Source organism: Kogia breviceps, chromosome 17 (assembly GCF_026419965.1).
Source record: "Kogia breviceps isolate mKogBre1 chromosome 17, mKogBre1 haplotype 1, whole genome shotgun sequence".
Taxonomy (NCBI): domain Eukaryota; kingdom Metazoa; phylum Chordata; class Mammalia; order Artiodactyla; family Physeteridae; genus Kogia; species Kogia breviceps.
Window position 1 is genome coordinate 46,668,894 of NC_081326.1, and position 16,097 is coordinate 46,684,990.

At 39.2% G+C, this 16,097-nt stretch overlaps 1 protein-coding gene across 38 annotated transcripts in view; it reads left to right on the forward strand.

The window, feature by feature from the left end:
• Positions 1–16,097, forward strand: part of RIMS2 (regulating synaptic membrane exocytosis 2) — a 552,349-nt gene that overhangs the window by 161,751 nt on the left and 374,501 nt on the right. For all 38 annotated transcript variants that reach the window (XM_059042501.2, XM_059042514.2, XM_059042509.2 and 35 more), the window contains one exon: positions 7,205–7,515. In XM_059042501.2, coding sequence (XP_058898484.1) covers positions 7,205–7,515 — 311 coding nt within the window. The remainder of the gene's footprint in view (positions 1–7,204; positions 7,516–16,097) is intronic.

The following is a 16,097-nucleotide window of genomic DNA, read 5'->3' on the forward strand; positions in this document are numbered from 1 at the left end:
AGGTTTTAAGTATAAATTAAAATTGCACTTTTGGCAATTGTGTGTTTTATTTTGATAAACAGTGCAGATACCCAAAATTTTCAGTAATATTGACTGCATGGCCAAACGATTATATTTTCAACTTAATTGTCTTTCGTTTTCATTTCATTTTCTGTCTTTTAAAAGACTAGATTCCTTTTCTGTGCTGTGCAGCCTCCCACCCCACAACTCCTTCCCAGAGCAGAGGAATCAGCCGTTTTATCAGAAACTTGAAGCTCTCTGTGGATCTGGTTCCTACTTTATACTTAGGCGAATATTAATCTCTGAACATAGCTGACAGTATTCAGATCACAGTGTAATAGGTATAGTATATTTGAAGTGCCTCCCGGTTTAGATTATTTTATCAGTAAGCTGGCTTCTTTTTTCCTTTTTGCCAGGAAAGTAACAGGTGGGTTAAGGGTAGCCTGGAGATCATTAGTCCAAGACTGAGGGTTCTTGGGGAAAGCGTCAGGTATACAGAAAAGGGAAGTCTAGGAAGAGCCTGCCCCTTCTATTTCTGTATATTATGAGGAAGGAGAAAGACAGAGGTAAGGCTAGTAGGTGATCAGAGGTATGTTCTAGTCTCTTCTTTCTAGACTTTGCTCAGGATGAGGATACATATTGGTTCAGTCAAAGGGCAGCTCTTACCCTTCTTATTATTTGAGGTTCTTGGAAGAGATCATCTTTCTGGATGCCCTGCCAGCATTAGCTTTCCAGAACTATCCTTAGTAACAGGATAGTTCTGGAAAGCATGGAGGACACAAAAGTAGCTCCATGTCCCTGTTGTGACTCTCCGCTCATGGTGAGGGATGAGGTCACTTTGCAGAAGAGACTGCAGTACAGGTAGCTTGGGCCATGGCTGAATGGAGGATTGTTCTGAGACTAAGAGGAGCCAGCAGTGCCTTGGGAGCTGAAGTGAGGTCAGGTCAACAGTGGAGCACAGTCCTGTCTCAATAGAGCAGTACCAGACTGTGAGTTAGATGAGCTGCAGATTTCAGCAGCAGAAGCCCCACGGGACACCCAGATACCTTCTTGGAAAACAGCAGGGGAAGGTGAAGTAATATCAGATATAGAGAATTTATCCAAAGGAGCTATTTAGCAGACAAAAATTTAGTAGGTGGCTTTAAAAGAAATGTGGCTAATGTGCTGTTGAGGAAAAATCATTATCAAAAATAGAGAAATAAACAAGTTTCTCTGTGAGTAATTTTTCAAAACCACAACAATAGCCACATAAGACTTGGAGATGTTCCAAGTTAAAGTTTCTTCTGTACTGCTGCTGTCTCCTGAGGGACTTAAGGATGACACCATTGAACTCTCTTGTATCAGCTTACAAATATGACTGTAGCTAGAGATGCCATGCTTGTGGTTCATGGGGAATCTGGGAAAGTCTTGCTGCTTGTCTTGGGGTATCAGATGAAGGAAATTTTTCTGATATTTGTTTTTTAATCTAGAAGCCTATTATATAGAAATTACATTGATCCCTTAACTGCTTAGGGCAGCGGTCCCCAACCTCTTTGGTACCAGGGACTATTTTCGTGGAAGAAAAATTTTCCACGCATGGGGGTGGGGGGAATGGTTCAGGCGGTAATGTGAGCGATGGGGAGCGATGGGGAGCGACGGGGAGCGGCAGATGAAGCTTTGCTCGCTTGCCCGCCGCTCACCTCCTGCTGTGGACGGCTTGGGGACCCCTATCCTAGAGGGTTAAGGTTTTTCAAATGTGTTCCCTAAGCCAGGGGTCCCAACCCCCAGGTCCGTGGCCTGTTAAGAATCAGGCCCTACAGCAGGAGGTGAGCGATGCGCGAGTGAGTGAAGCTTCATCCACCGCTCCCCATCGCTCGCATTACCGCCTGAACCATCCACCCCCCAACCCCTGCCCTGTCAGTGGAAAAATTGTCTTCCATAAACCAGTCCCTGGTGCCAAAAAGGGACTGCTGCTCTAAGATATGGGCCGGTACTTCAACTCTCCAGATCCACCATGATAGCTCTGGGGAAGGGCTTGTAGGTTAGTAACCCACAGTGCTGCTGAATTCTGCCTTTTGAGGGACAGAAACACCATAGATCTGATGATGGGAACACTAGGGTAATACTGTAGTTGACCTTTCTGGATTTCTAGGCCTTTTGCAGATCTCTGCATTCTTCCTTTTTTTCCAAACACAGCCTGGGCCAGGGGAGAGGAAGCACCAGGGATTTATGGTGTGACTGTATTCCTTTTGTAGCATTTATCACAATTGTAATTAAACAGTATTTGTGCAATTATTTGCTTATTGTCTCCTCCACTATACTGTAAACTCCACAGCAAAAGCTATGTCTGCTGAGCTGTATTCACCAGCTCTTAGCATAGTGTCTGGCATATACTAGGCATTTAGTGACTATTGTATGAATGAATAAATAATTAATGAATTAGTGTTAATAGTTATTTGCCCATCTATAAATGAATGGGAATTTTCTGGTCTGAATTAACTTTATGGTAAATTACAGTGTCATCCAAGTTTATCTTCTAATACTAAATGTAGTATTAATCACTTAGTAGACTATACGAGATACATTATATTCAGTGGTGTGCTGATAAATGTTAACAACAGGTTCTCTGTAAGAAAAAGCCCTGATTTGTGGCATTTTCTAACTTTCATATTCTAAAAACATTCACCGTGGCTACTTTCAAGTAATCCAGGTTACTTCATCGAATGCAGAGCAGAGAAGAAATGTGCACAACCAGTTCTTAGGACTCAGTGAAAGCTGGGTCCAGAACACACTGAAGCACATTTATATTCCAGTTTTAGTAATGCATTGTTCTCCACATACAGAGATTCTCCTGGTGACACATTCAGTAGAACGTGTACTTTATTATTATTATTTTTTTCTGTGGTACGCGGGCCTCTCACTGTTGTGGCCTCTCCTGTTGTGGAGCATAGGATCCGGACGCACAGGCTCAGCGGCCGTGGCTCACAGGCCCAGCTGCTCCGCGGCATGTGGGATCTTCCCGGACCGGGGCACGAACCCATGTCCCCTGCATCGGCAGGCGGATTCTCAACCACTGCGCCACCAGGGAAGCCCCAGAACATGTACTTTAAAAAGATTTGAATTAGTTAAGGAAATGATATCAACTACAAATGATAAAACTTAAAAAGTTTCTGTAGCTCAACATAATATAAGTTTATTTTTCACCAATGTGAAGTCCACACTGGTGTGGCTGTTTATCAGAGGGCTCCTTTCCAAGTACTCATGCAGATTCCCAGGTTCCCTTTTTTTGTGGTTCCTTTACCCCCCAGGGTCTTGAATGAAGACCATGACAGTAGCACATGAGAGTTTTTAATGGTCGTGGAAATGGCACACATCATTTCACTTATAATCCATTGGCCAGAACACAGTCATATGATCACAGCCATCTCTAACTACAAGGGAGATTGGGAAATGTAGTTTTCTAAGAGAAAAAGGAAGTAAGTTTAATAGCTAGCTAGCATCTTCCACAGTTTTCTAGTCATGTGATAGGGTTAAACTGATCAATTTACACTTCTGACAAATGCACACATTTATAAGCATTGTTGATTAGCAATAGAGTGTAGTCTGATTAGACTGGAGTCTAGTAAATTCTTTTATTCTGTGCAGAGTTAGCTGGTCTTATGAGCTTTGCCTGTGGTCTCACTAGCACCAGTCTCTAACTAGTAATCCTTCCCTTCTCTGAATTACTCTATTATTTATTATCCCTATTTAGATGAAAATCAGAGTTTTCAGAGCTTTAAACTCCTTTTAGTTATTGTATGCACTTAACATAATTTTGTTTTTGACTATGCAGTTTAGCTATTACATTTACCATTTTTATGGTTTTAAAGAGAGATTTCTATTTTCCTTAGTGTTTTTTTTTTCCTTTTTAACCCCAACAAGGATGTCTGTGGAATGGAACATACAATAATAAGTGACAAATTTGGGTCACTAGTGTTCCATCTCTTATATTGCTGTATTACTTTGAAAATATTGGTATTTTTTTTGTGGACCATTTTTAAAAAATAATTTATTTATTTATTTATTTTTGGCTGTGTTGGGTCTTTGTTGTTTTGTGCAGGCTTTCTCAAGTTGCAGAGAGCGGGGGCTACTCTTCGTTGTGGTGTGCGGGCTTCTCATTGTGGTGGTTTCTCTTGTTGCAGAGCGCAAGCTCTAGACACGCGTGCTTCAGTAGTTTTGGCACACGGGCTCAGTAGTTGTGGCTCATGGGCTCTAGAGCATAGGCTCAGTAGTTGTGGCGCACGGGCTTAGTTGCTCCACGCATTTGGGATCTTCCAAGACCAGGGCTTGAACCCGTGTCCCCTGCATTGGCAGGTGGATTCTTAACCACTGTGCCACCAGGGAAGCCCTGTGGACCAATATTTTTCAAGTCCTTATTGAATTTGTTACAATATCACTTCTGTTTTATGTTTTGGTTTTTTGGCCATGAGGCATGTGGGATCTTAGCTCCCCGACCAGGGATCGAACCCGCACCCCCTGCATTGGAAGGCGATGTCTTAACCCCTGGACCACCAGGGAAGTCCCAAATATTGGCATATTTAGAACTGAAAGTAATAATACCTTATAATTTTGAATCCTCTATGTCTTTGTATTCTTAGGGCCTAGATGTTTTTTGATAAATGATGACCAGCCAAACTAATAGGCTCTAACCTTGGTGATTTACAGGCATGTATATTTCTAAGATATTTTTAACAGCATTCATCATAAGATACATTTGCTGGTTAACTTAATTGGTTAAAGGGTTCTATTAACAAAAGTCCTGCTATTATATTCTCAAATTAGTTAAAGTTTTTTCCACGGATACAGACTTTACCTCTAATAGACATTAATTATTTCACAACCAATTAGTGAAAAGTCATCTCATAGCATGTGTATGTGTTTGTAAGGGATCCTGCAGTATCATCAATTTACAAGTTGCAATGTGTTTAAAGTGTTTCAGTTGAAAGTGTCAGTCCCTGTACTAATTTAAGTGAGTGAATTTAGGCTTCCTAAGCTTTAAGGATTAATAAGCTCTTAATCCAAGAGTAGGAGGAGATAGTAAGAGAAGGGTAATTTGTTGTTAGGATATAAGGATTACTAGAAGCCAGCAGTTTAGGAGGGAACATAGGATCTAGTCCGAAAAAGAGCAACCAATGTGGATAGCCCAGAGAGTATAGGAAGGGTATTAATACATAGAGAGTCAGACATCATCCTTCATACTTACAGTCATTTATCTTATATTAATATGTATTGGGTGTTAACAGATGAGGAAAACTTAAGTCCATAGTGCTTCCAAGTCTTTTTTTCATTTTGAGCTATATGGAAATGATACTATTTGTACAATGACTAATTTGTTTAAAATAAAGCAGAAAAGTTGAAATTCAAATTTAATTTATTTTAACATTTTCTGGTTCTATATTTAGTGTGCCTTTCACTTTTAAAAGATATCTGCAATACCGACAATTGCCACAAGATGGCATTGAAAGGCTGAAGATCTTGGTTGAAATTTGATTTTTGAGACGATTGATGAGTTAGATATATTTATATTTTGTATGTATTCAAACCAAAAGAAATTTGAACTATGATGTATTTTTAAAAAATTTGAGTGAGATTTTGGTATTTTAGTATCAAAAATACTTTCTTATTTACTTTTAAAAATAAGATAATCACAAAATTGATGTTATTGCTAATTGTTTTGGAAATGGATGAAACATAAATCTTAGTGTAATAGTATAAAAATTTTATTATAATACATCCCCCAGAAAGACTTCAAAAGAATTCAAGTTAGCAAACATTTAGAAGGTCTTACTGTTCTATAATTTATAAGGTCTTATTATGCAAATAGAAGATATGGACCTTGCCCTCAGTGAGCTTTCAATTTAGTTGGAGAAAAGAGAAATGTATATACAATTTGAAAAGTGAACAAAATAAAAAATGATCAAGTACAGTGTTGTATGATATAAACTGCAAACAATGTGAACTAGGAATAATGAGAAGTTAAGCAAAAATTTTAAATGGTATTTTACAAAAGCATTCTTGCATCAGTAGAAAATACCATGTTGAAGTTTTCTTTTACTGCGATTATCTATATTATAATTTATTTAAACTATGAGGAAATGTTTAGCAATCTGGAGAGCTGTGTAAGATTCAATATTTGACATAAAACATAGAAAACACTTGAAATATTAACTTACCTTTTATTTCATGAATGTATGATTTTTTTTCTAATTAAAAAATATTTTTCAGAAGAAGGCGAAGGTTTTCTGGTCAAACAGATGTTAGTTTTAATATTCTTAGATTCCTGGAGTCTGAAAAACATATCTATTAAAAAATCAAGTGTATAATGGTGGTTACCAGGGGATGGGGGGGAGGGAGAAAAGGGAATTTGCTGTTTAATGGATATAGACTTTGAATTTTGCAAGATGAACATTTTGTAGATCTGTTTCACAGAAATGTGAAATATACTTAATACTGAACTGTGCACTTAAAAATGGTTAAAATGGTACATTTTATGTTAAGTGTCCTACTAAAGTTATGAGCAATTAATAGGTTTCTATTGAGGATCAGCCATGTTCCTAGCCTTATTTTAGTCATTAGGAGCTACTCAAAAGAAATTAAAGCCCCTTCAAGAAACTGTAATATAGTTGGTGATAGAAGATTAACCTAATATTAGTAGGTAATCTATTGAAGTCCAACATATACCAGGCATTGTGCCAGACATTTTATATAAATTATTTCAATCCTCAAAACAATATAGGGGGATGAATATTATTATACCTATTTCTCTATTTTATCATTTAGGAAACTAAGTTTTATAGCTATGCAGGTTTAGTACCTTGTTGAAGGTTGCCAAGTTTCCAGTCTTGCAGTTGGTATTTAGACCCAAGTTTTTCTAACCTCAAAATCCATTTTCTTTGTATTATACTATGCCCCTAATTTAAATAAAAAGCAATTAAAGAATATAAATAAACAACTAGTAATTTCACATTCTACCTTGGTGTTTCTACTGCCAGTAAATATTGTCAATTTTATCTGTTGACAAAATTAAGATATGTGATTTAATTAACAATAGCAGTTGATCAGGATTACATTTTAACTTCAGAAAGGATAACCATGTCGTTTTTTTGTTAGCTTGAGTTGTCTCTATTTTTATTTGCTTTTAACTTTTGGAAACACTAATTTCTTTTCCCTGTATATTCACGTGCAGGTTATGTGGGTATGTAATTTGTGCCGAAAACAACAAGAAATCCTCACTAAATCAGGAGCATGGTTTTATAATAGTGGATCTAATACACCACAGCAACCTGATCAAAAGGTTCTCCGAGGACTGCGAAATGAGGAGGCGCCTCAGGAGAAGAAAGCAAAACTGCATGAGCAGGCCCCGTTCCAAGGACCCTCAGGTGACTTATCTGTACCTGCAGTGGAGAAAAGTCGATCTCATGGGCTCACAAGACAGGATTCTATTAAAAATGGGTCAGGAGTGAAGCACCAAATTGCCAGTGACGTAGCTTCAGACAGGTAAACATTTTGCTTAATCTTTAGGTAAACATTATTTTTAATCTTCATTCCAAACAGAAATAAAAAGACATGAAATGTTTAGGCAACAAATGTGTTGTCTAAATATAATGTAAATGTCCATATGTTTTATAGAAATGCTGAAAGTGATGTTCAGGACTTGAGCTATTATAGGTTTGAACAGTCTTAAATTTGATGTGGGAGTGTCAGGTTTTTCCAGAATAAAGAATTGAAATGAAACAGGGAACCTAGATAGGTTATGGTCACAGGAAAGACAAACTGGCATAAGAGCAAGGGGAATGAAGAAGAGGTTTTTTTTTTAAGACTCTTTGGAGAGGTTTGATTGATGGGACTAACTGGAAGAGGAGTTAAGAGAATGGGGAAGATTAAGGATGTGTCCAAAGGTTCCGCCTCCGGTTGACGGATGAAGTGGTCTTCCACGCAGGTAAATATTGATGCAAGGGTTTCGTGAGTTTGATTTTTCCATGGACCAACTCTGTTCTTTACTCTTTTGGCTCAGTTCTTTGGGCTTCTCCATGTTTAAAGGATTAGACTTTTTAAAACAGTGTTTATGGTTCTTAGAGTTCCTACTTTTGGAAGGGGGAGAATGAAGAGTTTTCTTGGGAAGATTATTTTTCTATACCACGTTCCTCTGTTTAAATGGAAAATTAAAAACAAAATCTGGTTCACACTTTGTTATCTAGAATTGGCAGACGCATTTACATGTGAACAAGTAGAAAGTCATGCATTTTGTGGAAAAACAAATCTAAACTGTACTTAAAGGATGGTGGGTCCTGAGCGTTATGGAACGCAAGTCTGTGTGCCCGATACACAGTGAGGCCAAAAAATACCCAGACATCAGAGTTTGGAGCAGAGAAAGGTATATTGCAGGGCCATGCAAGGAGACGGGTGGCTCAGGCCCCCCAAACCCCAAACTCCCCATAAGCTTTCAGCAAAACCGTTTTATAGGAAATGTGAGGGAGCGGTGTAGTTAGTTGTCAAACTTCTTGGTGTCAGAACCTTTGTTCTTGAGGTCAGGTCGTGGTCAGGTAACGATGTTCCTGTAAACCTCCGCCAGAATGAATGTTATTCCCTGTTCTGACAAGAAAGGGCAAGGTCCCAAGGCTCAAGTTTCTGCCTCCAGGCTCCAGGCCCTGGCTAAGCGGAGGGGGTCCCTGCGTGGGCCGTCACCCTGCCTGGGAGCGTTCATCCAGCACCCAGTCTGGGTCGTCCTGCCAGTGCCCAGGCCCAGCTGAAGAGGCAGATCTCAGCTGCTGGTGCCCTCAGGGCCAGGTTATCAGACCCTGCCCGGCCATCATCACTGAGGGAGCCAAGTGCCCAGGACCCAGCTGGCCCTCAGGCTTTTCACTTAAACTGGAGCGAATCACTTGTAGCAAATGCCCGTCAGGTGAATTCCCAGCTCACAACAATTGTCCTTTTTTGAGAAGAGCCCCAGCCACAGAGGTGGACCTGAACTAATGATGTGCAGTGTTCTTGCAACTTACCCCTGACCTCCGGCCACCTCTTAGGGGGTAGACAACTGATCTAAGCTGTACCAGTTTCCAAAACTTGAATGGACAGACTGAAGCTGATTGAAGCTGTTACCTTAGTGGCAGTGTCCACACATTCCAGGTGCTGAGGCCTCCATTGACTGGGACCCATGGAGACTGCCGCTGCCATTAGGTCAAGGCCTGGGCCCAGCCAGTGGGCGGCCATGGGAGGGGCTCTGGAGCTTTGCAGGACACAGCCCTCAGCCTGTCCTGGGCCCCCAGCTCACCCACCAGCGTGGAGGCCGGAGGGCCTCGAGCCCTGGGGAGAAGGCCACGATCTACCGCTCACGGTACTTTCTGCCCGGAGGATCACTGCGAGGCTGCCTGCGGACACAGCAGGACCTCTAACCGCTGTTCTAAGGGCCTCGCGCTAACGGCCACGCGCTGGCCAGGTACTAAGGGTGGAATGCCAAGGGCTGCCCCGCCCCGATTACAATTTGAAGGCAAAGAACAAATTTCTCCTTTAAAGTTAACATCAGTTAACAGATTTTGCTCAACACGAGTCCCTTAGTAACAAAAGTTGAGTTAGGTTTTGTGATGTAGACTCTCCTCCACCTTGAGAGCAACTGACCCCCGCCCATTTACACAGCAACAGCCCTTACCTGCCTTTCTGCGCAGCCTGGACTCTGGCTGCTGGCCTGAGGTCCGGCGCTGGGTGGGGTGGTGCTGCCCTCCAGCCGCTGTCGGCCACTTGATCAGGCTTCCCTGGCCCAACACCCTGCCAGGTGCTGGGGATGGAAAAGCTCAAGCCCCAAACCCAAACGAGGGGAGTGTTGGCCAAGAACTGGAGGGCTGTGAGCCTTCGGGTATGCACGGTTGGGGGTGGGGCTCAGCTGAGCTCCAAGAACCCAAGCGAGGCCAGCTACCGACTGGCCCGCGCCCCTGCGTCCGTGCCCCACCCCACACCAGCGTCCTAGCGTCTCCTGTGTGCGGCCTGGTGCGAGGCATACCCGCTCCTATTACGTGAGCACTCAGTTATAACAGGTAAGGTAACTGGGAGTCACTTTAGAGGGTGGCTAAAGCCATCACTCTGGTGTGTTGCTATGTCTTGGGAGAATAATAAAATGATGGCTGTGCCAGATCTTTTGGGCAAAACAGTTGGTGATTTCATGGCTGGCGTGCTATGAACTTATCTCAGTGCAAAATCTCAGGAACCCAGGAATTTTAAGGTTAGAGGACCATCTTAGATTGAGGACCACCTTAAGCACACAAAGATTTGAGAGCGGGTAGTTTATATGGAAGGCAATCCCAGGCACTACCTGTAAGGAAGTGGGAAATGATCCAGTTAAGAGAAAGAATACAATATTGGATGCATTCAAGAGCAGGTAACCTCTTTTAGCACCTGTGTCTTAATCTTACTGGGACTTTTGGGAGACCCGGTATCATGACCTCAAAGTTAGCCCATATAATGGGCAAGGAGGCTGGGGGTATTTATCCATAACTTTCCTTTGCTATTGGTCTAGGGCCGTTCCTGGGGTTGTTAATTCTCTAGAACTCATTGCTCAAGCATGCTCCTGTGCTAGAGAAAGCACTCAGGAAGAATATTAAAAATACAGTAAGAAAACATTGCTATGTGGGGAACAGTGAAGGATACGGCAACGTGGGTTGAGACAGTAGTAGTGTCTGCTACACAAGGACTTTAGAAATCAAGAAAACTTGTAAAATGGCAAGTGAAATGGTCAAGGTATATGAGCTTGGGTGAAAAAAAATAGATGATATAACCAATGGAGATAGGATTTTAAATGAATGATTGACAATAAAATGGATAATGGGAACAGACTCCTTCAAAAACTAGATAGTTGCATGAGATAGTTTCCTTTGGACTTTAGAGAAGTAGGTTTGGGAAGAAAAAAGGAAATACTAAAACACTGGGTCACATAATCAATTAGTAAGTTTTGGAGTGCATATTGTCAGGAGGTTGCGGATGTTAAAAGTAAATACAACAAATTTTCGAGTAATTAATTCATCACTGTAGGGAAGCTAGAAGCATATCTCTAATCTTTGAAGAAGGTGGTAATAAGAACGAATATATTTCTTTCAACATTATCTCTTAATGCTTCTTTCAATGACAAACTACTAGCCTGAATAAACAGTAGAATCTGACCCATTATGGGGAAGCAAGGTGTAGTAGTTCCTTTTTTCCTTTTGCCTGGTGCCTTTGACAGCTATAACTAGTAAATGCATACTTTAATGACTCCTTGCTTTCTGAACCTCATACAAGTCAGACCAATAACTTCTTTTGTTAATAAGAATTACTTTCAGTCAGGGAAGAAGTTAGAGTTTAATATCAGATTTGGTAGTTATGCCTAGAAAGTGGAATTGGTTATAATTTATATAAAGTTTTATTTGGAAAGTACGTTCTCTTCAAGAGTAATTTAATTCCCCTTATCACATCAGCAAGAAAGAGCCTATGGTTTATTATTTTTTAAATGCAGATTCTATATTAATTTATTAAGCCTGTATCTTTGAACCTTTTGAATTCTTTCCCCTAGAGCAAGGGATCAGCAAACTACATCCCTGGCACCAAATCTGTGCCATCTGTCCTTGTAAATAAAGTTTCATTGGAACACAGTCACATCTATTAGTTTACTTATTGTCTGTGGCTGCTTTCAGCTACCATTGTAGTTATAAGAGTTGAGTAGCTGCAAGAGACCATGTTATATGGCCTTCGTAGCCTAAAATATTTACTTTATGACCCTTTACAAAAAAAGTTTGCCTTTTCTTGCCCAAGAGAGTAAGTAGTTAGTTCTCTTAGTGGTGTTGATATTTCTCCTTTCTTTGCTCATTTTATTTGTTACTATTTAAATTACTTCAGTTAAGCCTGTTTTCTTGTTAGGCTTACCTCCCACTCCTCTCTCTCTCTCTCTCTCTCTCTCTCTCTCTCTCTCTCTCTCTCTCTCTCTCTCTCTCTCTCTCCCCTCCCCCCACCCCACCCCATGTTCTTCTCCTTTCTTACCACAATGGGTCTTTCAGCAGTATTTGACTTGGACAGTAAAATGGAGCATCTCATAAAAAATGTAACTCTAGTTTAAAGTATTATTAGTAATTTGTTCTTCAATACCATTCAGAAACCAGTGGCCTCAAAAAGAGAAACTTTGGTTAAATCTATGGACATAGAAGTATGTTTGAGAGAAGAGTGTGTTACATTTCCTTCTTTTTAGGAGCTTTAGTTTAATCTTTAACTATATGCTGCAGTGGTTTTGACCTGTTTTATGACTTTTTACTCCACTCACAGATCTTAGCACAGTGTTTTACACATAGACCTTTAGTATTTACTGAGTGAATGAATACCAAGTTGGCTCTAGACCTTAGCTTTGAGTTAATGAGTATTTACTTAATTCATTTATTCATAAAAATGACAAATGTTTATTATCAACTTAGGTACAAAATATCGTTAGAGATTTCCAAATACGTTTTTTTTAAATTTCAAAATACGTATTGAAATAACCACCTTTTTTGTTATGTGCAGTTTGTTTACCCTCTCCCTTACTATGTCCCCCAGGAGTGCCCAGTGGTTTCTCAGCCTTTAATTTACATCCATATAACCTGACGATCTTATTAAAATATAGATTTGAATTTGATAGGTCTGAGGTAGTACCTGAGAATCTGTGTTTTTAACAAGCTCCCAAGTGATGCCAATACTACTTACTAGTGGAGACCAGTAGCAAAGCACAAAGGCATCTAGAGATACATTAGGGAGGGAAACATCAGTGTCCTTTAATAGCTCAGTGGCAGTTGTCCTTTGTAGCTCCGTCACTAAGAGGCATAACACTTAGTGGACCTTTGTGGTTCTTAGAGGCAACATCGTTCCACATTTGAGTATACTGTTTTGACACGTTTACTGAGTGGGGCACAGGTTGACCACATTCATGTAGGTGTAAGTATCTGACTCCTTTATTATGACATCTTGGGTTGTTGTTCCTGAGCATTTACTTATTTAAATATATTTTATTTTTTATAAATTATTTATTTTCCCTTTTACTATAGAGTTAGGAATATATATGTGTCTTAAAAATTTTGTAAATTCTTAGGACATTTTTTCCTCTGGATTTCCTTTTCAGGGTGGTAAAGGGGATGTTACAAAGAATTTGTTTTACAAAGAGGCTTTGGCATGGAAGAGGTTGTGAACCGCTGGGTTAGAGGATCTAAGATGGGATTTAGAGGAGGGTGGGTGAAATAGCCTTTTTTTTTTCCGGTACTCGGGCCTCCCACCGCTGCGGCCTCTCCCGCCGTGGAGCGCAGGCCCAGCGGCCATGGGCCACGGGCCCAGATGCTCTGCGGCACGCGGGACCCTCCCGGACCGGGACACGAACCCGCGTCCCCTGCATCGTCAGGCGGACCCCCAACCATTGCGCCACCAGGGAAGCCCCCGAAATAGCCATTTTTAAAACGATATTATTTTGTTAAAAAATTACAGAAAAACCAAAGTAAAATTGTTTTAGAACATTGAATTGATGTTTTATACATTTGGAATTATTTAAAAGTTGGATGCTCATATTTTCCATAGTTGAAAATTAGTGAAATTTAGGAAACAGCTAATTGTTTTTTTCTTTCATGTAACATTTTACTATTTATTTATTTAGTACTTCCTGGAATGTTGGGAGAAGTTAAAAAGTGAGAAATATTATGGCTAATTTGTATGGTGGAAGAGATACAGAAAATGGAAGTTAGAAGATATAGGTCCTGTTCTAACTTCTTCCCTTTGCCGTTGACATTTGTAGATGTATATCTTTTCTTTGTGTTCACTTTTTGATCTCTGAAATAGGAAAGATATTCTCCAAGGTCTTGAAAAGACCTCCAGGTCTAAATTTATGTTGTATTTTAAGGTCTTTAGCCATGGTATAAACTTGGAAGCATTCTCTTCCATTTTTTCTTCCTCTCCTATAATTGATAGTCTTGTGTTCAATTAGTAGAGGATTGTATTCATTCATATTAAACTCATTATTATAATTACTTTATTCAACAAATATTTATTGAACTTCAGTATAGATATTACTTGTTACCACATGGCCAAATAATTTCACCATGATTCATATTTAAAATTGAATATATTGGCAATATTAGGTTAAACCTTCACTAAGAACATTTTCACTGTGATCTTGTAATTATATTACTATGTAATATTTCTTACTCTATTTTCCCTACTTCCTTATTCTATTGTGAAACAAAAGTTTAAAAGTGATAGGAAAAAATAATAGAGTTACCTGCTGTTAATGGACTATGAAGCATTTTTAAGAAGCGTCACTACAAAGAAACAATATTTTATAGGCATTACAGATTCTTAAGTATTTATTTCTGCATTTTACTGCTGAAATAATGACACAATGAAAGTACTGAGAGACTACATTATGATTTTGTCTGGAATTTTAATTAGACAAGAGTGGAAAACAAAAAAGTCATATGACTAAATTACATCTTAGTGCATTTTGTTAGATGGTGAAAAATGCTACCAGGTGTAAGTGATGACAAGAGAGTAATATGATATAAACTGATTATCTTAGATCTAAAGTGTAAAGCTTTAAAGCAAGGTAAAACTTGTATAATGAATAGTTAACAGTTTGGTAATAACCATCATTTCTTTATTCTCTGTTACTGTTGTCCTTCCAAGTATCTTTGTGAGCATTTGATTATTTTAAAGTAAAAGTAATAATTAAAATATATGTTTAAGACTTCTGCTATATGTATAGATGGAATAATAGGACCTCAATTTACCTTTTTGCCTGAAACATCTGTAAAAATAGACAAACTATTTGAAACAATGGTTTTTAAGAAATTGGGCATCAGGCAACAGAGGAGAATAATACCTGAGAAATGGAAAATAAAGCAAGCCTTATGATTGCCTTAGCATACTGCTTTGAGAGTTTCCAGGATGTTGCAAGGGAGAGGAGTATAGGCAGAGCCCAGAGGTCTTCTTGAGTTGAGGAGACAGTTCTAAGGGTATGGGGAGACCAAGGCAGCTGGAGTTTTCTAGAAAGAGTACCAGAGAGGAGAGAGCTGAACAGCAAGATATCCTGGAGATCTACAGATGGTAATTCTGTGTATTCAGTGGAGGAATGATTGGGACATGCATGTGAAAAAACTACTGGAGGCCAGGGAAAGAATCATCCAAAATTATTAGAGAAACACTGGCCTGCATTCACACAGGACCAAGAATAGTGTCTGTTCCCAGCAGCCAGACTAGAAAACCTAAAGATTCCTGGAACTCTGGGTAGAGTATTTTAGAAAGTCTTATCTCAGCAGTGGGGAATAATCAATGCTAAACTGGCTACTGCTCTCAGACAGAATAACAAATGATAAAAACAAGACCTGAAAGGATCAGCCTGTTTCCAAGTAACTTAATTGCCTCCCAGAACAAAGTTCAAGATTTATAGGAATACAAAAATATCCAGCACCCAACAAGATAAACGTCACAATGTTTGGCATTCAGTCAAAAATAACCAGGCAAAACAGCAGGAAAGCACAATCAATAGTGAGAAAGTAATCAGACACTGGACACCAATCCAGAAGTGACACAGATATTAGAATGAGCAGGCAAGACCATTAAAAAAGTTACTATAATTGTATTCCATATAATTTTAAAAGTTAAGTAGAAATATGTAATATATGAAAATAAATGCTAAAATGATCTAATGCTAAAATGAGATGCAAATTATAATATTGGAAATGAAAAATGCACTTGATGGGGATAATGGAAGTTTAGGTATTGAAGAAGAAAATATTAGTGGATTTGAAGACAAACCAATAGAAATTATCCAAATTGGAACACAGAATAAAAAAATGAATAAAATAATTTAAAAAGTGAAAGAGAATCATGAACTAAGGGACAATATCAAGCAGTTAATATACACGTCCTTGAAGGGGGAGGAGAGCATGCAGAGTACAAAGAAAAATGTAAAGAAATGATTGCCAGAATTTTTTCAGATTTCATAAAACTACAAATCTTTAGCTCTGAGAAGGTCTACAAACTCCAAACACAAGAAACATGAAGAAAACTACACTAAGGCATATCATAATCCAGTTTCATAAAATAAGTAA